Source organism: Podarcis muralis, chromosome 14 (assembly GCF_964188315.1).
Source record: "Podarcis muralis chromosome 14, rPodMur119.hap1.1, whole genome shotgun sequence".
Lineage (NCBI taxonomy): Eukaryota > Metazoa > Chordata > Lepidosauria > Squamata > Lacertidae > Podarcis > Podarcis muralis.
The window spans coordinates 50,161,002-50,186,741 of NC_135668.1; the positions used below are offsets into that span (position 1 = coordinate 50,161,002).

At 41.6% G+C, this 25,740-nt stretch overlaps 1 protein-coding gene across 5 annotated transcripts in view; it reads right to left on the bottom strand.

The window, feature by feature from the left end:
* Positions 1-451: 451 nt before the first annotated feature.
* The window catches only part of CHLSN (cholesin), a 146,837-nt gene continuing 121,548 nt past the window's right edge, over positions 452-25,740 (bottom strand). For all 5 annotated transcript variants that reach the window (XM_028707157.2, XM_028707155.2, XM_028707160.2 and 2 more), the window contains 2 exons: positions 2,836-2,917; positions 452-1,634 (listed from right to left, as the gene is read on the bottom strand). In XM_028707157.2, coding sequence (XP_028562990.2) covers positions 1,452-1,634; positions 2,836-2,917 — 265 coding nt within the window. In that variant the 3' untranslated portion in view covers positions 452-1,451. The remainder of the gene's footprint in view (positions 1,635-2,835; positions 2,918-25,740) is intronic.

Here is a 25,740-nt window from a genome sequence, read left to right on the forward strand (position 1 = left end):
GGGAGCCTGGCCATTCTTTTGTAGTGGTAAAATACTTATTTCCTGGGCCAGGTCACAGGCTCACACCTTATTCTAACAGACATATCCTTGAGACAGGATTTGTGAGGAAAGAGACAATGGGGAGGCTTTTCCAGTTTAACCTTGCAGAGAAAGGATGTGGTCAGTTTAGGAATCAAAATGGTTCCAGGTTGGCCTTCCTGTGTTCATCTATGTATGTGCAGTTATGAACATTACCATATATCTAAGACCATAAAATTCCTATCACAACATTTTAGTAACAGATATGTTTGTCATTCCAGCTCTCTGAATTCACTATTCCTGCATGACTATTTGCAGAAGTCTTCTCTCTTATGATAAGGATGGACTGCCAGACAAAACAACTGAATGCAAGGTTTACTCATCAGGAAAACAATCACACAAGGACAGTATGAAGGCCCGGTATGCACCAAAATGGCAACAATGTATCCTTTTATTGATGATAACACATGAAAGAGTCCATAATTTTGTTCTCACATGAACATGTAGGTAATTAAAATAAAAATCTGCCAGAATTTTGGACCCTTGAAGTGGTATTATCCTTTGGGAATCGAGTAACTTCTTGGAGAAAAAACATTCCTGAGGTCCTCCCAGTTGAAAACTGCAATCAGGGCCTTGAAATGTTTTTGAGGTGATTATCTATCATCTGAGGAAGATCTTCAAAACAGGACCTTATCTGGAAGCCTGTCTGCTGTCAGCTTAAAATAATGCTTGGAGCATTCTTCAATACAGTACAATTACTTTTGTGCTTTATGGTTCTTTGTAAGCCTTGCTGAAATGTACTTTGCAAGTGTGGTGATATTTTGTCTACTTTACTGTAAACTTCTCATAATTGTTGTTCTTACAGTTGTGTGCATTTCAGCACTATTTTGTGGTTGCTGATTAAAAGAAACAAAACTTTCAAGAAAAATAAAGGAAGACCAACATAAGCCAACAGCTTCCAGACCTTCAACTTTGACTGCAAGTTGAGTAATGAAACCTGCAGTTAACAGACTAAAGACGCCTCAAGCAATTAAAGATTTCAGCTGCTTCAATGGAAGTTAATCATTTCAGTTGGGTTTAAAGCCATTATTATGGAGGGAATTGCCACTAACAGATGCAAAACCCTTAATAATAATTATGTAGGAAAAAGCTAAAGGAAATAGTTCCCAAAAGAAGAGCAGAAAAATACCGGTAGGAATCAAAGTCTTGTTGCTGCTGCTGTTTTAATACAGATCAATTATTTTTCATCACCTTTGCAATACTGGAAGAAATTTGCTTAAAAAGAGGGAGGACAAAGATGGGGGGGAAATACTGCTTTTGAAAGAGAGTTTGAATTTCACAGGGCTGCTTAAAGGCTAGGAACTATATTCAGCTCTGGTCCTGTAATAAAATGCAGATATATGGGTGTGGGAAGGCTTGATAGGATGATGTTTTCATGATAACAACTGTAGAACTTTTCGGATCCGCTCACATTTCTCCAGTTGGCTTGAATCTTCTCTTTCAGAATTGTCATATTCCTTCATGACAGCTTCTGCTTTCTGCACAGTTACGTCTCGCGCACTGCCTTGTAGTCCTTCAAGGTACCGCAGCAAAATGGAAAAATATTCATCAGGGACCTTCACGATGAAAAGGAAGAGAAAGTGAAGGATCCGTTACTCAATGACTTTGGGTTGAGACAGCAGCAACACCGATAGAATGGTGTTTAAGTTAAACCATCCCTCCCATTGGGGGGAAAAAATTCTTTTTTACTGAAGACTTTTCATGGTGACTGTGCAGGCAACAGGACTGATTCTAAGATTTTCAATATTATGACCTTCATGAGGAGCAACCACCATTTTTCAGAACCTTCCACATGGTCATACTGATGTGAGCTAAGTATTTAAAGGGGTATTAAAAGTTCACTCTATACTTAGCTGGATAATTTATTTATTTTTAATTTGCTCTTGTCTACACACACAAAAAAACCTTATACAAGTACACAGCCATAAAATGTACTGCATGACTGAGGTCAGTCCAAATCTCTCAGCATACCCTGCCTCACATCTTGTTTTTAAAACGGAACAATGGCTTAAACTCCTTGGAGGAAGGGTGGGATAAAAATACAAAGTACACAATGGCCATTTCCTTAAAAACACCACTGCTGCCACACTGGACCAACAGTCTTCAAAGGAACTGAATACAGAGGGCTAGGAGAGTTCACATTAAGCCAACCCCCTCCTTCTTCTCCTGTTGATGAAATTCTTGGAAGTCGGATATAAAGGCATAGGACAGATCCCAGGCTTTTAATTTCCAACTATACCCATGCGGTGCCTTCTAAGAAACCGGTAGCCAGCTCGCCCCATGCCCAAACTGGAAACAGGGAAGGGTTAGGGGAAAGGCGACATAGAACCACACACAGAAAAAGGAGTGGAAACGGGACAACACAGACTGTGGGAAAAGTTCAAAATGAAGTGTCAGAATGAAGGGTGGATTGCAGATAAAACAGAGGGTGGGAGACTTCACAAAAGGAAAGCCTCTAAAGAGAACTTTTTAGACCCAACTTCCTTTGACCTTAGGCTCACTCTGTAGCGCAGGATGTCTCCTCCTCCTGGAGAGGAGGTAAAAGGCTGTAAGTGACTCTGCTCAATCTGCACAGGAGGAGGTGCCGTGCCATGAGTTAGGAATATCCAGCATAATCCAACAAATTAATGATTATGTGTTGGTAGTTTGTTTTATCATTTAACATGCAACAAGACTTTTGCTCAGCCCCGTGACTATATAAAGATGCACATTTTGCTACTGTTTAAAGCGGGGGAGAGAGAGGGCACCAGAACATACCTTGTCTTTTTCATACATGTGTAAAAGAAGCCAAGTTTGCCTTGTCTTCTGAAACTTCCACTCTTTGGGACTTTCAGACCAGCTGAAAGAAGAGAAATAAATTGAAGTAATTCAACATTATAATATATATATAAAAAATGAACTTCTGTTTCTCATGCAACCTTAAATGATAAAACCTCAAACCTTCCAAAACCATACCAAACAGAGATTGCACTAGGGAGGGGGGAAACCACTGGTGAACACAGAGATTGGGAGAATAGAAGCATGTGAAAAGTACCTTTCCTTCAAGTAACCACAGGTTCAGCAACAGTGTTGGGAGGAAAACTCCTCTGGTGCTGCCCATGAGTGCAGAAACAGTTCAGAAGTTTCAGTCTCTTTCCAGCTGTGTGAAATTCAAGGAGTTCAATTGCCAACACAGTTTGATTGGCACTTTGTGTTTCCAGGTGTATGTGTTTATTTATTGCCTCAAAGAGATGTAGACTTTTTAGCTGTTTTATTTTACACACTGTACATATTAAACTATTTGCAATATCTGCAAATGCTTCCCAAAATATCTCACTGGCAAACTTTAAATATACAGAAATAGTTCAAGGGTTTCAGGTGTGAACATGAAGCTGCTTTCTGTCTTGACATTCCCCATTCACACTAGTGGGCAGTGCTTGATGGGCCCTTCCCCTCAATTACTGCTTTCTCTGTTAGAGAAACCTGAGGTCCTTTGAGGGCATGTGCACAGGTGGAAGGAGGTACCTTCACTCTCTAGAGCAGGGGGCCAGTTCACTGTCCCTCAGACCTTGTGGGGGCCGGACTATATTCTGGAAAAAAATAATAATGCCCCACAAATAACCCAGAGATGCATTTTAAATAAAAGGACACATTCTACTCATGTAAAAACGCTTTGATTCCCAGACCATCTGTGGGCCAGATTTAGAAGGCGACTGGGCCGGATCCAGCCCCTGGGCCTTAGTTTACCTAACCATGCTCTAGACCCTTTCCTCCCCAGACACAGAAAGCTGAGGGGATGGCTTAGAGGAGGTTGCCTTCAACAGCCATTGTAAATCTGCACAAAACCTACGGTATGTATTACAAATAAAATAAGAAGCATGACTCTCTCTCTCTCTCTCTCTCTCTCTCTCACACACACACACACACAGAGCCAAGACAGGATAACAAATAGATTTTTGTTTACGACCTGAAAGGCCAGTTTTGTGCAAAACAGCTGCAATAAAAATGAATATATGTGTGTATTTACTGAGAAAGTGGCTTCACCAACAGTAAGTGGAAGTAGGCACACTGCTTCCTTTCCTTTTGGTTGACAAAATGAAAATGTCTAGGATGTGCTCAGGTAAGAAGCAAATGGAAGCAGAGGGTGTGGTGATAGAGACCACCCAATGAAACACCACCACATATATCGCCCACCAAAATGTGGTCTTATAATGTGCTTCAGCACATCTACTTCCAGGTATTGGATCCCTCTCTCCCCACATCGGACCATCTGTTGGTTGGCAAAATCTGAATTGGGGAAAAGGTGCAGGCTGCCACTTGCATGAGGGGGGAATGTTATGTTGGCACCAGGGGGAAAAGGCTGAGGCACATTAAACTCCCATGTGGACAAGCTCATAGAGAGAAGAAAAGAACTGAAGTTGAACTCTCATTACAAAATCTTCTAGTATAGATTTTTTGTCTATATTATCGGTGTGTGAGAGAGGATGGTGAAATGTAAAACTTAAAGATGCAAAACTTTAAAATTGAATGTTCCTACAGCCTCAACCACTATTTTGTAGAGGTATGGGTGCAAGGAAGATCTAGTGTATGATTCTTCACTTGACATAGTAATATTAAACTCAAAAATAAATTGGAAAGGGAATTCTGCAAGAGTGCTAATATAGTTCAAACGCTGTCAAGTCTGATACACTGAAACAGACCACAAATTAAATTTGTTCTACCCTAGTGAATAAATTGCTCAGTGAAGTCAGTATAATCACAAGGTTTGGCCAGGAGGGCTTTGTGAGAACTAAATATAAAAATATCCGCTTCCTTTTCTAGACTCAAAAGTCCCTAAAATTATCAGAACATGGGTTGATTGGGCTGCATTTTCAGCCAGAGCATTTACACAATACAATCAATGTACCGTATATCTATCTTAAATAACAATGGGAACAATGAGGAAACAAATATATAATATAGCACAAAAAATAGCTTCAGAACACTAACTGCATTCAAAGTTTGAAAAGTCTTTGCCATAGCCCCTTAGACACTATATCCTAATTAAGCCAAAGTATGTGTATCTGAAATAAACCCATATACTTCCTCAGCTTCTACCTTTCTGTTTTTTGCTTTGTGTAGAATGTTATACTGTAAGCTTATCGGGGTCTGTAAGGTGCCATACGCAACAAACTCTCTCTCTCCAACAGCAGCTCCAACAACAGCTCTACTGCTGAATCAATAAGTTGCAAAAGCCACAATTTATTGGACATATGTAAGCCTCCAGGTGTGTCCAAAATAAATTTTCAAGCAGAGCAGTCTTGCAAATGTCAATCATTGCAACCCTTCATTTCAATATTGAGCTTGGAATTCAAAGCAAAGATTAACAGGGGACCTTTTTGGGCCCATGGGCGCATTTGAAATTTTGAAAAAGGGCCATCAGCGTTGGTCACAAAATGGCTGTTGTGGGACTGTGGCATAACACAAAATGGCTGTGACATCTAAAAGAGCAGAATAAGAGACAGAACTACAAGGTGGTGCAGGTGTGCCCCCCTCCATCGGGAAAAGAGGCACTTACATCAGCCATCTCTGCACTTGCTCACAGAGTGAAAAGATTTGCTCCTACCCTCTGTTCAGAACAGAAGAAAAAGTGAGTATCCAATCTTGTTAAGTTATGCCACCTTTCAGCCAAGAAGGCTGCCAAGAATAAAAAGATCCATGAAAATACATACAAATGATACAATACAAATCTTGACATCCAACCAACGATGGACATCTCTAAGCAAAGTGCCTCACACTGCAAACAGATTTTGGAGGCTTTCTGCTTCCTTCTGACCCCCCTGCAAATATAGCTCCTGGTAAGGTGGGAATGGGGATTCAGACTCTTGTTGTTACTGCAAAAAGAAGGGTATAAAGGGCATAAAAAAGGGATGAATGCTGAATATAAACCTTCTACCTTCTGTGATTAGTAACTGCAGCAGTAGCTACTAGGTCCAATCTTAAGAGAAAGACCTGGACACAGTAAACCAAGGAAATTTAACAGGGAAATGATTACATTACCATGTCAGTTATGACTCCTATCACCCACCTCCTTCAACTGGAAGTAATTTAGCTTATGGGCTGCCCATGTGTGTGGCATTATTGTGCAAACACTGTAAAACCTACATGTGGGTTTGGGAGAAAGCCAGCTGCTCCATCAGACACCTATGCACTGAGCATCATGTCCAAACAGGGGCATGCAAAGGACTGTTAAGGCTGCCGTATGAGAGGTGTGCCCGAATCTCATTGCATGGACCAGTCCTGTGTTAATTTGTGTCCCCACTACATACGATACGATATGATTATCTTTATTGTCATTGTCCCATACAGAACAACGAAATTGAAAAAAATATACATCAGACATTCAAAAACCAACAAACCTGCTATCCCAGCCTGGCTGTGCAGAATTAGTAAAGCCATTATCTGCATAGCATTAAAATATTTATCAGACTACTTATTTTTATTCTGTGCTGACTATGAGACAATGCAGATGTGCTAATAGTTCTGTCCAGATGTCCATGTTATCTTACACCTAATTCTGGTCAGCTTCAGGGTTGAGGTCAGCACTGATTAGGCAACACTGCAACATGAAAGAGGAAAAGCAACTTATTTTCATTTCCCTCCCACAACGAACATCTTGGGGGGTAGCTGCGGAGGGGAAAGTGGGCCCCAAATGCTGGCACGAGTATCGCTCAAGCATGCGGGATCATTTACAAACAGGGTGGCTAATCCCTCTCATTTATACACATTTTTTTAAAACAACCACCAGGCGATGGATATGTTACCAGCCTCAGGGGAATGTAAAAAAAAAAAAAAGAGAGAGAGAGAGAGAGAGGCATAATACTGTCTCATTTTCTTCTTCCCCCGCAATACCACAATGTCACAAACTGTCTGATACATGCATTAAAAATATTCTTGGTGGGGAGCAGATCTGAGCTTGGCTAAGCCTGACAGCTTATTTTGGATGTTTCCAACGGATTAGAGGGTTTTCTGGTTGGTTTCATTTTTTATTTATTTTTCATTTGGAGAGGATTCCACCCTCCCCCCCTTCTTTCTGGCCTCATTTGAGTTTTAAGAGGAAAAACAACATGGAAGAATATGGGAGGGGAAAGTGCTCTCATTAAAACACCCAAAACCAAACTATTTGCTCATGTCACATATTATGTATCTGAACAGCTTCGAAGGTCCCAAGTGCTGTAGTGTCCCCTCATTCGGCTTCACCATTTTCTCTTTGAAATCTCAAAAGATGAATTTTTAAACAAGCAAGTTCGTTTTTGCTTTTTTCATTGTACAATAATGTGCAGTGTCTAAGCAGTATGTAGGATATAATATGCAGCTGGATAATGATGATGACAGAAAAAGGCACAGGGAATACTTTGCACATCACAAAATCCTCACAAAAGGTTCTTCTATGAAGGTGTTAATGTGCAATCTACACATAGCTCACCCCATGCAATGGTGTCACACATGAAAATGCCTCCCTCCTGGCTTAGCTTAGAAGCTGCTTGTAACATGTGAAGTAGCCCATGTCTGTAGTCTGTCCCATGACAGGCATCCCAAGGCAAGTCACTCCTTCTGCCTTGGCTCTTCCTGCCCCCACCCAACTGGAATATGGGATAATAGTGACCTAGCTTACAAGGTTGTTGTAAAGGACAACATAATATTTGAAGTTACAGATAGGTAGCCGTGTTGGTCTGCCATAGTCAAAACAAAAAAAATTCCTTCCAGTAGCACCTTAAAGACCAACTAAGTTAGTTCTTGGTATGAGCTTTCGTGGAAGGAATAATATTTGAAAAGTGCTTTGAACACTCACCCCAAAGCACTATATAAATGCTATTACAGATTGTTCCCTAAAATGCAGTGTCACAGGAGAAATTTGGCTTATATGTACAGTGGAAACTCGTGTTACGTACTGTACTCCTTGCGAACACTTTGGGTTACGAGCTCTGCTAACCTGGAAGTAGATGCCCCTTGTTGTGAACTTTGCCTCAGGATGCGAGCGGATGTCACACGCCAGCAGCGCAGCAGGCGGCATTAGTGAAAGCGCGCCTCATGTTACGAGCGGTTTCGGGTTACAAATGGACCTGCGGAACAGATTAAGTTCGTAACCGGAGGTACCACTGTACAGTATGTACTGGCTAAACATTCCCCGGTTGGCTAGCAAGAGTGAACTTACACCTTAATAAGTTTTAATATATTCTATGGTTGTACTAGGACTTGCTGATCGCAAGGTCGGCGGTTCGAATCCCCGCAATGGGGTGAGCTCCCGTTGCTCGGTCCCTGCTCCTGCCCACCTAGCAGTTCGAAAGCACCCCTAAAGTGCAAGTTGATAAATAGGTACCGCTTTATAGCGGGAAGGTAAACGGCGTTTCTGTGTGCGGCGCTGGTGCTGGCTCGCCAGATGCCGCTTAGTCACGCTGGCCACGTGACTCGGAAGTGTCTCCGGACAGCGCTGGCTCCCGGCCTCTTGAGCGAGATGAGCGCGCAACCCTAGAGTCGGACATGACTGGCCCGTACGGGCAGGGGTACCTTTACCTTTACCTATTGTTGTACTAAGGTCCGTATAGTTAAAGCCATGGTCTTTCCAGTAGTGATGTATGGAAGTGAGAGCTGGACCATAAAGAAGGCTGATCGCCGAAGAATAGATGCTTTTGAATTATGGTGCTGGAGGAGACTCCTGAGAGTCCCATGGACTGCAAGAAGATCAAACGTATCCATTCTTCAGGAAATCAGCCCTGAGTGCTCACTGGAAGGACAGATCATGAAGCTGAGGCTCCAATACTTTGGCCACTTCATGAGAAGAGAAGACTCCCTGGAAAAGACCCTGATGTTGGGAGAGATTGAGGGCACAAGGAGAAGGGGACGACAGAGGACGAGATGGTTGGACGGTGTTCTCGAAGCTACAAACATGAGTCTGACCAAACTGCGGGAGGCAGTGGAGGACAGGAATGCCTGGCGTGCTCTGGTTCATGGGGTCACGAAGAGTCGGACACGACTAAACGACTAAACAACAACAACAACATTGTTGTACTGTGTATTTTGGGTCTATGGACCACAATGAAGCTCTCTCTCTCTCTCTCTCTCTCTCTCTCTCTCTCTCTCTCTGTGTGTGTGTGTGTGTTAGGTGCTCAAAATCACACCTTCAGTCCATGGTCACAATGGTGAGACACAACAGCACCCTGTGCAATGTAAGCGCAGGAACACCTCCCAGAATTTTCAGAACAAGGAGTTTGGCTGAAGAGCTTCTGAACTACTCCTTTCCAGCCATGCAGGAGGATGAGGAGAATGTGTGTTAGCCTGGAAGGTGGTTAGGCTTGTTCATGTCTTGCTAAACCACAAATGCAGCCAACAAATCCTAAGATACTTTTTGATACTAACCCAGGTAGTATCAAACTTGTCTACACACAATCTCTAGCAAAGATCCAACAGAAACATGCAGAAGAACGTTAATAATCTAACGCTGTCTGATGTTGTCCTTACAAGATCTAATGTAGCATTATAATATGAGTATCTCACCATCAGTATGACATTACAGCAAAATTATTAAGATAACTTTCTGAAGTGTTTCTGCTGTATCATAAAAAACACCACTCAAGTTGAAACTGAGTAAAAAGAACAGAGGAGCTATAAAGCAACTGGAGATCTGAAACTCTTCAGATGACTTTGGGCGTTGCTAGGATGCCAAAGACCAGATTACAACCAGGCACATTTCGTAAGGAATTTATGCTGTTTACTCTCATGCTTGGTCTATTTTAAGAGATTTGAAACTGGGTAGCTGTTAGAAGGTGCATCACCCTGATTAAGACTTACTGGTAATCAGGCACTGCCTAATATGAATGAACAGATGTTTCTAATAAAATTTTAGGCTGTGTATTCTTCTATTACTCAGTCCTTCCTCCACCATAATGGACAAAGGGAAAACTAGGGATTATAATGGTAAAAAGAGAAAGCACCCAGTTCTTGCATCTTCATGCAGGCAAATTTTGCAGAAATGCATTCAAGTTAAATACTTTAACAATGTCATTATCAACTCTAGTTCATATGGAAGATGGTAAATTTGCTGCAGGACCTTTATTTATTTATAGCAAAACCCCAAGCATGTTTACTCAGACTCCACAAAACTTACCCTATACAAGTGTGTTTGTGGCTTTAGACTTTTAACCTGCTCTGTATCCTGAGAGTTAGGACAAATTTTAACAACTTATTTGGTCATAAGCAGCATGCATTCTTTAAGAATGCAGAAAAGAAATGATAATATTTTTGTACTGATAGCTGCTGCTGCTTTATTTATAAAAAAATTACCACTTAACAAAAATATCTAAGAAGTTTACATAAAAGCACAATCTTAAATAACATTTCCTAAAAATGAGATAAAAACAAAAAGCAGCTGATTCTTACAAATAAAACTGAGCCATATATAAAACAAAGAAATTAAAAACTAAGAGTGCAGGAAAACTTGGGTATACATAAAAGTTTTAAAGTATCATTTAATGGTCATTACTGTCTCTGCCTCACAAATTATCTGAAAGAGGGTTTTTCTAATCTAGAGGATTGAATGTATCAACACGAAGGCCTGCTTCTGTGTTGTCACCAAGTGATAATTTGTTGGTTGTGGTACAGCAGAGACGTCTAACTCCCAAGAGACTGTGATCTACTCCCGGAATAAAAAAACGGCAGTGATCTACCCAAGGGGGGGGGGACTGTTGAGTTTCTTTTCGGGGGCCAGGCTACAATTGTTGAACTTTTTTTGGGGGGGGGGTACCTCAGGTTGCATACGCTTCAGGTTACATATACTTCAGGTTACAGACTCCGCTAACCCAGAAACAGTACTTCGGGTTAAGAACTTTGCTTCAGGATGAGAACAGAAATCATGCTCTGGCGGCGCGGCGGCAGCAGGAAGCCCCATTAGCTAAAGTGGTGCTTCAGGTTAAGAACAGTTTCAGGTTAAGAATGGACCTCCAGAACGAATTAAGTATGTAACCAGAGGTACCACTGTACACTCCGCCGCTCTCACCTCACCTCCAATACAGCACTTAGGCAGGCCTTTGGTAGGGCTGTTGCGGGGAAGAGGAGGACGGGCACCAGGAACCGTCTACCAACACCAGATCACATGGGTAGACCAGCACGCCCAGGGACACGTGAAGCCTCCTGATGGAGTGAAGTTGATGCAACCTGCTGGCAGGGGCTTCATACACACCAGCGTAGCAGGGCGCCAGCGCTGGTGGCTGAGCAATGAGAGATGCTCGCCAGGTCAGGATGGCATGCACACAGATGCTCTTTCCCCCCTGCATAGGAAAATGAGCCCGCGATCTACCGCTATCACCCGAGGATCGACCTGTCAATCGCGGTTGACCGGTTGGACATCCCTGTGGTACAGCAGGGTCTCCTGAAAAGATCTTAAAGGTGCAAACAACCTGGGACCAGGATAACTAGCAGGCCACCTTCCATGGTACAGACCAGACCAATCTTTAATTTTCAGCAACCCTGAATGTGGCTTGTTAGCTTTTGAGGCAACTTTTAAAACAACTTTTAGCCACGGCAACTGATGGAAAGTTCTGAGTCGCTCAAAACTTGGTGCACTCCAGCATCGACAAAGCATTGTTCAAAAACACAATGGCTCACCTATTTTGCATTTCTCTTTCACTTCCCAAGCAAAATGGGACAAACAGGGAACTCAGCCATGAATTCAATAGAGCTTATGCTACATACGGATCTGGTCCTGCGATTATTTATTTAATGGAATTATGCGCTGCCTTTCTTCCAAGGCACCCAAGGCGATTTAGAATTTTGAAACACGCACAAACACAAATTTAGAGTGACAGAGCTCTCTCAGGCCAACTGGGACCCATTAGTATGTGTGCTCCCTGGTCTGTTGCAGCCCCAGGAATGGTGGAAGAGGAACTGCCTCAACATCTCTTTCAGGTCCTTGATGGTTCTTTCAGGAGCTGATGGTATGTCTGCTCCCTGGCCTAGGCTCCTTCACTTCTCAAATTCCAAAATGTTAAGGTACAAAGAAAGTAATGCAGCAGGCATTCATAAGAAATTTTCAACCAGCCTGAAAGTTTATCAAAGAATTTAAACACAGAAATATTCCCAAAATGAAAAGAGAAATCTTATTTCCCCCCCCCAATCTTTGTTCCTGTGGCAGTGGCAGATGAACTCAGAAGAAAAAGAAGGAACACTTTGTACTAAGAGATCTACATTTCTAAAACTAACGACACCTTTTCTGGCACCACCCCTTTAATGAAAAATGGAAGAAGTAATAATTGTATGAAAATTCTTCATCTTATTTATAGATGTAATCTATTATTTGTACTCAGAGGTTGGGAAATTGTAATGACTCCCTGGAGCTGAATGATTAATAATCATGTTCAGCTGTTTTAAATTTTAATTTTATCTTTGGTTGACAAGCTTAAATGCTTCACTGGAACAAGGATGGACTAGTGTATATCACAGGGCTGGGCCATAAACGAGGAGCTTTCATGTTCCCCAGGAGTAAGTCAGAGCTATTAATTCTTTACAAGACGTAGTATAAAACTGTTCAACAAGGAAAATGTTAGTAAATCACACTAAGTCAACAAATATTTTTTCAGATAAATTTTTATTTTACCCATTTGATTTGCCAACATGGTTTTAAAGTGTTTTACACCACTCCACACACTGAGCCTGTGTGCCACAAAAACACTTCCTGCAGAAAGTCGGCATGAGGAAAGGGTCGATGACTGGAGCAGCTCAGAGAAATATGTAAGCACCAGTGGCAAGACAGAGATCCCTCATTATTTAATAATTCACAATACATAACAATATGTACTGGAATGCAGAGAAAATGCAGCTGGAACCAGTATCTGCAAAGGAACACTTGGGCAAGGATCCAGAAAAAGAGATACACTGTTTTTGGGGATCTTGGCAGTGGGGCTAATGTTTTTGTTTATGAGCTCTCTATAATCTGGACAAATTACTCTTTTAAATACTTGACCAACATTTGATTTATTAAATGGACAGCTCTCTCTCTCTTCCTCACACGTGCACACACTCACACATAGACCCCATATGTCAGAGTGGTGCCTGTTCTTTAAAGACTATAAATTTTTAAAGTTTTTTAAAAATCCCACTGGGCAATCTAAACCAGCCCCTTGGATTCTTGCCCAAGTTAGGGTCAAAGCACATGTGATGTGGGTGTTCTATAACTGGAACTCCCAGTATCTTTTTCTATTACAAAAATCTGCCAAGGGCAGTTGATGTGGAACACACCAGTTTGGATAAGGGCTACGTCTTTCCAGCTACTATTTGTAAATTAAAAAGCTGTTAAGAGTCATAACTATAGTATTCCCACATGAAGTGTGGTTTGACCCTCCTCTGGAAGGAAGGAAGGAAGGAAGGAAGGAAGGAAGGAAGGAAGAAAGAAAGAAAGAAAGAAAGAAAGAAAGAAAGAAAGAAAGAGAAAGAAAGAAAGAAATCACAGACTTGTAGAGTTGGAAGGGACCACAAGGATCATTCTAGTCCAGGGGTAGGCAACCTAAGGCCTGGGGCCCGGATGTGGCCCAATCGCTGGATGGTCCGGGAATCAGCGTGTTTTTACATGAGTAGAATGTGTCCTTTTATTTAAAATGCATTTCTGGGTTATTTGTGGGGCCTGCCTAGTGTTTTTACATGAATAGAATGTGTGCTTTTATTTAAAATGCATCTCTGGGTTATTTGTGGGGCATAGGAATTCATTCATATTTCCACCCAAAATATAGTCCGGCCCACCACATGGTCTGAGGGACGGTGGACCGGCCCACGGCTGAAAAAGGTTGCTGACCCCTGTTCTAGTCCAACCCCCTGCAATGCAGGAATCTTTAACCCAATGTGGGGCTCAAACCCACAACCCTGAGATTAAGAGTCTCATGCTCTACCAACTGAGCTATCCCTCCAGTAATCAAAGTTCAGTATATGGTTATGCTATAGCACAGGACAGTGATATTCTGCCCTATTTCTCACTAATAACAGATGAGATCAACTAGTGTCAAGACTGCAGTATGACACTCATAGATGGAATGCACCTCCATATAAAAAGAAAATTTGCATACAGATAAGTAGATTTGATGGAGCTGTTTGTATGAAGGGGAAGAGAAGTCTGATGCAAATACGCAATGGCCATTTGTTAAGTGTCCCTGATTATGTTAAGAGTGTGAACACTCAAACTGAAGGTCAGTTTCTAGATTTAGCCAGATGCGGATTCATTTCCCTTTTGTAAAGTTTAGTAAAGAACTGTTCAGAGACACAGAAAATCCACATCAAGTATGCTTAACAGTTTCAGAGGTTCTTGCATTGTGCATAGTGCAAATGTCAATTAAACTAACATAATTACTACATATCCTGAAGTTTAATGAATCACTAAGAAAATTCACTTACACAACATTTTATTTTGCTGGAAATGAGAATCATTAAGAAGGAAAGTATTTTGTTGGAATTAAATTTGCAAATTAAACTGCTATTTTGCAGGAAGGATTCAGGCAGAGAAATATGAGCTTTGTACTCAGATATTTAACACCTGTTACGTACTTTTATGTGCTGGAGGAAGTGCTCACAGCAGGATGGCTAGCTTCAATATTAATTCAGTTTTACAGCTGTTATATTTTATCTGAGAATGTTTATGATTAGATAAACTCATGGACCAGACTGAAGCAGGGGGAGGAAATACCAGATTATTGTATTTTTTAAAAAATGAAGTACTAGTAAGGTAAGTTAATTTTCAAATGTCTAACAAAGCAACATGTAGTCGCTTTTCAGACATCCTCAGAACCTCTTCTACTACAATTCATTTTCAATATAAGTTTATTCTTCTAGCCAAAGGCAATGACAAATCTGAAGCAAAAGTACCAATAAAGCAATACAAATCATACATCCATAATATGAACCAACACCCATGAGGTAAGAGGGAGGTTACTAGAAACACCAACAAATTCAAATCCAGCTTGATTTCAAATTAAACCTCCAAATCACTACTACTATTTATAGCGATTTTATTTCAATATTTTTTCCTGATTTTTCCCCCAGCTAGTGCATAGAGGGCTACTCTGTGTGCTATACAGCCATTACTGCCATTCAGATGAAACCAGACCACTTAAACTAAATGTAAAACTAAACAAATATTATTTTTTATTAAATTTATATATAGCCCTTCATCAAGAGATCCCAGGGCAGTTCACAGAATAAAATACAAGATAAAACACAAGTAAATAATTAAACCAAAACAACAGATCCACCTTGCCAGTATGTTGCAACTGACCTTAGAACTATTCAAAATAAAAACAAATTCAAACAGATCCCAGAGCTCAAGTACAAGCAACATTACACATCACCATCTTCACTCAGAAGTCCTCTTTTACTACAGGAGAGCAAATGTAGCAAGATTGTGCCTTCTCCTTAACAGCCACAGGTGCCTTCGAGGAGGAAGAGCCTTTGAGGAGTAGGGCTAGGAACGAGCTCTGAGTAAGACCTGTTTTTTTAGATCATGCAAAATTGTCTCATAACATGCTAAGGTTCCAATATAGTTTTGCTTAAAAGTCCCAACCCTGTGGAAGTATTTTTCTTAATGGACATACAGAACTAGCACCTGCTCTTAATCTGTTCTTATTTGCTTCTCTCTCCTGCTCCTTTCTAATATGGCCTGCATCATATTTATATCCTAAGGAAGGTTGCAAGGTGATCTGCAAATAAAGTCATCAGTTCTCTGGGAAAGAAGGTGCACTAGGGAGATGTGCAGTTTGTTCCTCACCAACAGGCTGTTAATTACACCCTTGTGCAATAAAGCCTTCAGTCCCTTCCCCCACCCCAGATGATCTCCGGGAAAGAACATGCTGTGCATGAATTGCTAGTTCTGTAGCTAGAAGGCTGTTGCTCCACTCTCAAGTTTAGGGGTCAAGGGGTTGTTCAACAGTGGGTCTGCAGGGTGGGGCGGCTTAGCCTCTCCCCTTGAGAGGAGGCAAAAGGCTTCAGAGGACTCTGCCTGGTCCTTCCTGTAGGTGGCATCATCCCTATCAAGAATGTCCTTCAGCAGCATCTTCAAACAGAAATTCACAGTGCAAATGGTAAAATGAATTTCCTTTTTTTTTTAACCAAAGGTAAGATTACCTAGCTCAAAATTTAATGCACTTTCTAATGGTCTTAGTGGCTCCAGTGTTCCTACTGCTAATCATATCTGGGCAACAGTGGCACATAGGGTTGCCATATTCCCAAAAGTGAGTTTCCGGACAAAAAATAAGTCCAGGTTTTCCCGGACGGTGAGCTTCAGCATCTCTTTTTCTAGAAAATAACACTGGGAATATGGAAAAAGAAATGAAATGTAGGACAATGTCCTTAACCCTGGCATTACTAGCCTTACTGACTTAACCCAAGTAAATGATTTTTTGAGATCCAAGTCTTGATGGTGTTTTGCAAAACACATACCCTCTTGTACTTTGGCCTTAGGCCCCTCCTATTAGCAACAGAAACAACACCAGCTGACTCTGCCAGCAGCAGGTATTTTTCATGCAGAGACCTAAGGCATTATTATTATTATTCTTCATACCATTCACTATTGTATGCTGCAACCCCAAAGAGTGTGTCTGAACCGAAAAAACTGCATAAATATTGTGACAGCTTTGCTGTATGCAGACACGATGGCAGGAGAACAAGGTTGCAGACAATAAATAACTCAGCATCTCCAACAGTTAAACATGCATTCAGTTTGGTAATTTAATTTCCTGTGGCCCCATATTAATTGGCTATCAGAAAATGGGAAACAAATCTGGTAACAAATATAAAGAAAGATTCGTTTCTTATTTTTCTGGTTATTTTAAAAATGAGATACTACTTAAGCACAAAGAGCTACTTTAGGAGCACATAGTGGAATTTTTGAAGATAACTTCTACAAGTACCATTGAAATGAATGGGGTGTGTGCAAGAACACTACTCTGCAGGAGAACTTTCAAGCGGACTACACCCTTTGACTATTTTTCTTTCAAAAGCAACCCACCACTCTATGCACATGAGGTGAGTCGCCAACTTCTCAGATATAATAATAATAATAATAATAATAATGATAATAATAATATTTATACCCTGCCCGTTTGGCTGGATTTCCCCAGCCACTCTGGGCGGCCTCCAACAAAATATTAAAAATACATTAAAACATCAGACATTAAAAACTTCCCTAAACAGGGCTGCCTTCAGGTGTATTCTAAAAGTCAGATAGTTGTTTATTTCCTTGACATCTGATGGGAGGGCGTTCCACAGGGCGGGCGCCACTACCAAGAAGGCCCTCTGCCTGGTTCCCTGTAACTTTGTTTCTCGCAGTGAGGGAACAGCCAGAAGGCCCTTGGCGCTGGACCTCAGTGTGAATCTGCCCACTTACCGTAGGCTGATCAATGGCTCTCCCTCATCAGAAAGGTTCAGGCTCAGTAAATAATCTGTGTAAGGAGAATCCATCCAGCTATTGGTAATCAGGACCCTTAGCTTTGTTTTGTTTCTTTACAAAAATGATTTATTTCAATAATCCAGTGGTGATACTAAATGAAAGGAAGTTTTGTCCAAAATTACTGACTAGATTTTATAAAGTGTGTCTACTTCTTCAGTCCCTCCCTTCAAAGGAGTGTTAGGGTTGATTCAGATACAGCTCTACTGTTCACTGTATTGTACTACTTAAATGTGGATTGCTAATCTGTTTTGTAAAAGAAAAGCACCAGTACACAAAATTATTTTGCAGTGAACTTGAGACAAAATATACTGAAATTGGATATTAGGATTTACAGCAGATTACTAACTTCTTAGTTAAGAAAACACTAGTTTATCCTAACTTCTTAGACGAGTTTTCTTGAAACAAGTATTAAAGAAAATGTTGATAGATTCAAGTGTAATAAACTGACATCTTTTACAAGAAGCTCCTCACTGACGAACTTGAGTTGAGAAAGGTCAGTAGAACCAAAAAAATTATGTTCTCAGAGGCAGAGAAAGCAGTCCCACAGGGGCCCAAAATTTTGATAGAAGTATATTGTTAGACACACCTGCTGAGACTCAGTTAGCTTTACATAATTAAATCCAGATTTTTCTCAGCATGGGCCTCTTGTCCGGTCATATAAACTGTTGACATGTTTTAAAATATGATGCATTATATAAATGTAACCAAACAACTTCAGATAAATTTCCATGACTCAAGCAGGCAAACAACAATAATTCAAGGCAGCATGATAGCTGTGATGGATCTAGGACAGGGATAATTTTAAAAAGCTCAATCCAGACTTTACAAAGCATTCAATAAAATATAAAACAACACACTATTTAAAAGAACTATAATACACACACAAATATGTATTCATATTTCCTGCTAGTAAGGGGCAGAGGAAGGAAAGAGTGTTGTGTTTCTGTGCCACAAAGTAAATTTTTCTGGGATCTGAGAAACAGGTCAGCTGTGGCAACCTCCCCAACCCCACCCTGAAAAAATCATTTGTTACTAGGGCTGTCACTCAAATAAGGAAATCTTAATAAATCATATTAGTTCTAGATGATTAATTAATGAAAACTGCATATATTTGCATGAGAAATCATTCGGAGGAATGACTCTCTCCTACAACAATGCAAGGCATTTGTAGTTAGGTGTTTCTATGTGCGGTATTTATAGTCTTAAATCTGTAGACTGGTCGGCTGTTTTTAATAATTTATCGGATTAATCAACAAACATTTAAGCTTCAGTTGTGGCATTTTTATGCTTAGATTTGGATTCAGATAATCAAACTAGTCGAGCTTCTGTTTGTCCTTCACTGTGCTACAGCCAAGACCTCGCTGGCCTTCTGAAGTAGTGCTGATTTCAACAGATATAGTAAAGATTTTGTAATGGTATCTGCCTGATATAAACTTAACTGGTCACTGCAAAGTTACAATACAGGCAGCAACCATTTTAGGCCAATTGAAGAAGGCAGAACAGGGGTGGAATGGGGGACAAAACTTATATGCACTCCACCAACTTGTATCAGGGCCGGGAACCCTCGCAAAATGGTTGCTGCCTGTATATTAGAGACTGCAAATTCTCCACCTACTTGGCAGGGAATACAAGGTAATCCTACTGAATTTTGCTATCTGACTGGGACAATTTGATCAAATACCTGTTTAAAAGACATGGCATTCCTAGACATTATTATAGGATAACTGAAGCTGCTGCCATATAAGCACCTCTTTCAAGTCACTTTAAATAACCTTTTTGGAAGGCACCCCACCTCTATCACCACACATAATTCCTCCTTAATTACCATATATAATTGTCTCTTTAAAGTTAGTTGAAAGCATTTCCCCCTCTGCAGTGGGTTATTCACTTTCCACTTATACCATGGCCTAATACTGAATTCCTAATTTAAACAATTTGTAAACAGAATGTGCCATTCCTCCATCATGTGGGCTTTCCATGCAAACCCTGACTTCCAATCACATGGGGGGTGGGGAGAGAAATGACCTCAGCTATAGGAGTCTGCTGCTCCCCCTGAGAAGAAATTGGTTTTCAAACTCTTTACCTGTTGACCCTGTTGACTTGTTTCCTTTGCAAACAAAGTACAGCCAAACATCGTAGAATCATAGAATCATAGAGTTGGAAGAGACCACAAGGGCCATCGAGTCCAACCCCCTGCCAAGCAGGAAAACCATCAGAGCACTCCTGACATATGGTTGTCAAGCCTCTGCTTAAAGACCTCCAAAGAAGGAGACTCCACCACACTCCTTGGCAGCAAATTCCACTGTCGAACAGCTCTTACTGTCAGGAAGTTCTTCCTAATGTTTAGGTGGAATCTTCTTTCTTGTAGTTTGGATCCATTGCTCCGTGTCCGCTTCTCTGGAGCAGCAGAAAACAACCTTTCTCCCTCCTCTATGTGACATCCTTTTATATATTTGAACATGGCTATCATATCACCCCTTAACCTCCTCTTCTCCAGGCTAAACAGGCCCAGCTCCCTTAGCCGTTCCTCATAAGGCATCGTTTCCAGGCCTTTGACCATTTTGGTTGCCCTCCTCTGGACATGTTCCAGTTTGTCAGTGTCCTTCTTGAACTGTGGTGCCCAGAACTGGACACAGTACTCCAGGTGAGGTCTGACCAGAGCAGAATACAGTGGCACTATTACTTCCCTTGAAGTAATAGTCTTCCGACAATGTTGGTATGCCAACCAACCAACACACTTAGGTCCTAAGAAGGTTTGAGTTTCACATGCAAGAGGCAGGAAACAAAGAAAAATAAATAATAAGCACTGGCAAACCAGATTTGGTTTCACTGCTGTCCTGTCTGATCCGAGGGTGGGAAGACTTTAGACATCTGGAATCTACTTTGTTTCTTAATAAAGCCCCAAAGTAGACTAACCAGTCAGGGGCAACACAGTGGTGTGGTGGACATGAGGGCCCACAGGGAGAGAGTACACTTTACTAGGGCCTGGAGATCATAGGTGGCTTGTCCAGACTGCAACCCCATTCCCATGGAGGAGTCCAAATATGACAGTAATATTTACAGTTTATATAGTGCTGTGGAACATCCAAAGCATTTGAGATAATACTAGCTCAATGAAGCTAACAACCACCCTACAAGGTACAATTATTCTCATATTGCTTATCAGCAGTGGAGGCTGAGTGAGCAGTTTGCCTTCAACATTAACCCATGGGCTGCACACTGCCTTGCTGCGTGGTGGAGGGGATAGTGAAGCCAAAAATTGATGTTGGCACTAGGCTTTGGCAAGGAGGCGCGAGACTCTGGTAGGGTCCTAGAACCCTGCTACCTCCTTCCCAAAGCTGGGAAAGCATTAACTAGGCTTTGGGAAGGAGGAAGGCAAACTCTAGAACCCTGTCAGAGCCTTGTGACTCCTGCCCAAAGCCCAATGCCATTCTTACCCAGCTTTGGGAAGGCAGTGCAAGGGTTGTTGTGGGGCATCAAATGTTGCTGAAGGCTGCCTCAAAAGGCCGAATGGGGCCCTTGGGCCATGTGTTGGACCACCCTGATTTAGGAGACAGAGCAAACTATTGCTGATCTACTGTGTGAATGCTTAAAACAGCAACGTGGGCAGCTCACCCACCTACCCGCCGCCCCCATATTACACCTCATTTGATCACTACAAGTATGACATCACACCCAGAGAAATCAGTGGATATATACATCTTCAGGAAACAGGGTAAAGGGACCCCTGACTGTTAGATCCAGTCGCGGATGACTCTGGGGTTGCGGCGCTCATCTCGCTTTACTGGCCGAGGGAACCGTACAGCTTCCAGGTCATGTGGCCAGCATGACTAAGCCACTTCTGGCGAACCAGAGCAGCACACAGAAACACCATTTACCTTCCCGCCGGAGCGGTACCTATTTATCTACTTGCACTTCATGCTTTTGAACTGCTCCATTGGCAGGAGCTGGGACCGAGCAACGGGAACTCACCCCGTCGCGAGGATTCGAACCGCCGACCTTCTGATCGGCAAGCCCTAGGCTCTGTGCTTTAGACCACAGCGCCACCCGCGTCCCCCAGGAAACAAGAGAACTTGCTAAATGTGACACACAGACAGGAACCTCTCTAGAACACACAAAGCTGCGAAGGAGGTCATTTAGGTACATGTTTGCTGCAATTCACACTTCCACACTTTTCACCATCTTTACCTAAAGTGAATTCTATTCAGACATCTGTAGGGATTTTTCATGAACACTGGAAGCATGTAACAATTATTTTGAAAATGTGATTTAAAAAAAAACAAACTTTTTTTTTAAAGGTTTAAAATTAGTAGCAGGGCACGGTGAAAGCCTAAGGAGGCATCCAATACTATTTTTAGACTCCAGGTTAAAACTTTTAAAAAAGCAAAGTTAACTCAGTATTTTCAAATGCTGTTCTATGGTGTGTTGTATAGGCAATTCATGGTACAGTATATTTTTTCAGTTCAGTTGTATACCACCCAGGAATCACTTTCTGAAGAGGAATAATAAGAAATATTTAAATAAAATGCACTAGAAGCTTTTGAAAGTATTTTCCTGTTATGAGCATTTTGGCCAAAGCATACTAAGGGACAAACATATTCTCATTTCATTAGGGAGCCGGAGAAAACTTAATTATGCCCTCTGCTGGTTCTTTCAGATACTGGAGAGTTGTTTACATGGCCCAGGTCAGAAGTGACCATTTCTAGATAAGGTACCATGTGCTGACTAACATTTGCAATTCCCACCCACTCACTTTTATCTTTGCGGCTGATGCAAAAACATCTAAACATGCTTGTCATAAGGATCTATCCAGAACAATCAGCCCAAATAAAACAGTAAACAGAACATTTGGGAAATTGTGGGCGAACCCTTCTTTTTTTACTTCCTTGTTAAGAATGTTATCTCAGTATTTCCTGTTTTCTTCTACATCAAAAGCAGAATTATCAGTCTTCTCATTCCTGAAAATACACCCCACCCCCAAATAAGGAAGTCTTAGCTGGATCAGTTCTTAGAAGTCTTCCATCTTCTCCTCTTGGGGAAAAAACAAGATAAATGTAGATAACCAAATAACTTGAGAAGCTTTTCAAAATTTTGAGGTTGATTTTTTTCTTCAGCTTCAGCCCTTCCAAAGGCTCAACTGACTTAAAGAGAGTGTAGCTCAACAACACAAAGATTATGATGCCAATAGAAAGCAATGCCAGATATTTCTGCTTAATAACTAAACACAAGTAATTGTGAACAATACCAGGAACGAACAAACACCACACTACGCAACTTAATTTATCATATCATATCATATTATTTTATTTTATTTATTGTTTATTATTAAAATTATACACCACCCTTTTAGCATTAGATATACCAAAACACAGGTTCCAGTTGGCTTTCTTTGTGGAAAGCTGCTGCTTGACATGGCTTCTGAAAAGTTAGGTGGATTCTCATCTAAATAGCCATGCATGACAAAGTTCTTTCATTAATCTGCTCTTTATACTGCAGGTATTCACACTCCTTCAATTACAAGGTGTTATTAGCATCGGAAGTCACTTTAAGGTGTTTCCTTCAACCATGGAAATTTGTAATGACTACCCCATTATGTTATGAGTGATTTCCTGTTTAAAGTCTGCACTGAGAAAGGCAAGGAGTGATGCCCAGAGGATTGCCAGACGGTATGCTAATGATTATTGGCTAAAGCTGTGTCAGAGCATTCAACTCACTTGCAAAATGTATGAAGGCATGAAGAAAGCCTTTGGACCAATAGTCAGGAAAACCATACCACTGAAAACCTTGTCTGGAGAGATCATCACAGACTGCAGCAGGCAGATGAAGCAATGTGCAGAGCACTATCAAGAATGGTACTTGCAGAAAAACGTGACTGCTGACACAGCAGTTGACAGCATCCAGACTCTGCCTGTCTTTGGAAGAGCTAGATGTCCCTCCCTCCCTTAAATATCAGGCCCCAGGATAAAGCCCCAGGACAGGACGGAATCTCAATTGAAATGCTGAAAGCCAGCTTCAACTCCTCCCTCATGATGCACTTCCACGGCCTTCCCTTGCAGTGCTGTGAAACAGGATCCGTGCCACAAGACAAGTACGACTCCAGCATTCCAGCCCTCTACAAGAACAAAGGTGACCACTATGACTGCAACAACTACCAAAAAATCTCCCTGCTGAGTACTGTGCCCATGTAGTTCTCAACAAATTACACTTACTCACTGACAGGGTTTATCCTGAGTCACAATGCCGGTTTAAAGCTCAGAGGTCAACAGTCAACTTGATATTCACACTGCGTCAGCTGCAGGAGAAATGCTGAGAGCAGAGTCGCCCCTTGTACATCACCTCCAAAGACTTGACAAAGGACTTTGACATCGTCAACCGAAAAGGACACTTCATTAATCAATATGATAGGATGCCCACCTAAGCGCCACAAGATGGTTGTCCTTCCACAAGAACATGTGTAGCACCTTCCACTATGACAGCTCATTCTGGGATGCCTTCCCTTTAAAGAGCAGTGTGGAACAGGGCTGTGTTTTCTCCAGAACAGCATGGGAGAATGTTATGCTAACGACCAATAACAAGATGAAGGTCTACCAGCCTTGAATGTTGAGCGCACTGCTTCACTGTAGTGAGACATGAGCAATTTACTCCCGCCAGGAGCAATGCTTTAATGCCCTCCATGTGTGCTGCATCAGAAAGATTTTGGGCATCACATGGCAGGACAGAACCTCAAACAATGACGTGCTCTCCCAAGCCCACATTCCCAACATGTTCATACTCCTGCCTCAACTACATCTACATTGGCTTTGTCATGTCCACAGGATGGAAGATGGCAGGATCCCCAAGGATGTGCTCTACGGGGAACTGCCTTCAGGCACCAAGTTCTTTGGCAGACAGAGTTGGTGTTCCAAAGATGTCTGCAAAAGTGACATGAAGGCTGGCAACATTAACCCCACCATGTGGGAATCCCTTGCAGACTACTACAGCACCTGGAGACAGTCAGGTTGTGTATCCACAGAAGTGACAAGAGGAAGAATGACCGCTGGGAGGAGCGCAGAAAGAATAAATGCCATGGTCGTCTTCTTCTTCTTTGGCGACCACTCGTAGCCGAGTATGATTGTCTTCCATAAACATGGTTTTAACAATGAGTCCATAAGTGACTGTGGAGGCCAATTCCAGACCCACACGTCTTTCCACAGTGGGGACATTGGTTCCCAGGCGGGAGTTGATCATGGTGTGGATTTGCCAAGCGTGCCTTCCTCCTAACACGTTTCTCCCTTGCATTCTGAGTTTGAGTGTCTTCAAAGCCCATGACACCTTTGGTAAAGGCTGTTCTCCAACTGGAGTGCTCGCAGGCCAGTGTTTCCCAGTTGTCAGTGTTTATACTACATTTTTTTAGATTTGCCTTGAGACAGTCTTTAAACCTCTTTTGTTGAGATATAGGTTTTTTGTTGCAGCTGTGGCATATAAAGGCATTTGGTTGTGTTGATGCAGGTGTACAATGGCAATTTTTTTTTAATCGTGAAAATGTCATGGTACACCTGCATCAACACAACCAAACGCCTTTATATGCCACAGCTGCAACAAAACCTATCTCTCCCGTATCGGTCTCTACAGCGACAGCAGGCATGGAACTATCCCATAGTTTGACTTCACCCCAAAGGTACACTCTTCCATTGTCTCCCAAGATGTAAGAATGCCAGCCAATCCTAATATGTTATGAGAAGTGTTAGAAATTGAGATATGAAATCTAGGAGCTTTCTTAAACCTAGGTTATTAGCACATCAGCGGAATGTCTAGGTGCGCTTTTTTATAACAAGAATACAAAGCTGAAAATGAACGAACTGCAGTTAAAATATTATGTTCATTTTTCATATGGTCTAGTCCTTCCCCCTAATATTCTTAAGAGGGTCTCTTCTCCAGTCTTCAGAGAGTAGCCAGACATGGAGAGGCAGAAAAAGGTTCTCCCTTTCCTTCAACTCTGCAGTTTTAATCTGAAATCTGAGGTGCAGTACTGAGCCCAGAACTCAGAAACTGCTCACGTTAATGAAATTCCCTGTCGCAAAATGCGCCTAAAACAATGGGAGTTTCGAACACTGGTTATGAGTGATTTCCTGTTTAATTTACAGATGGGTAGCCGTGTTGGTCTGCCATAGTCAAAACAAAAAAAATTCCTTCCAGTAGCACCTTAAAGACCAACTAAGTTAGTTCTTGGTATGAGCTTTCGTGTG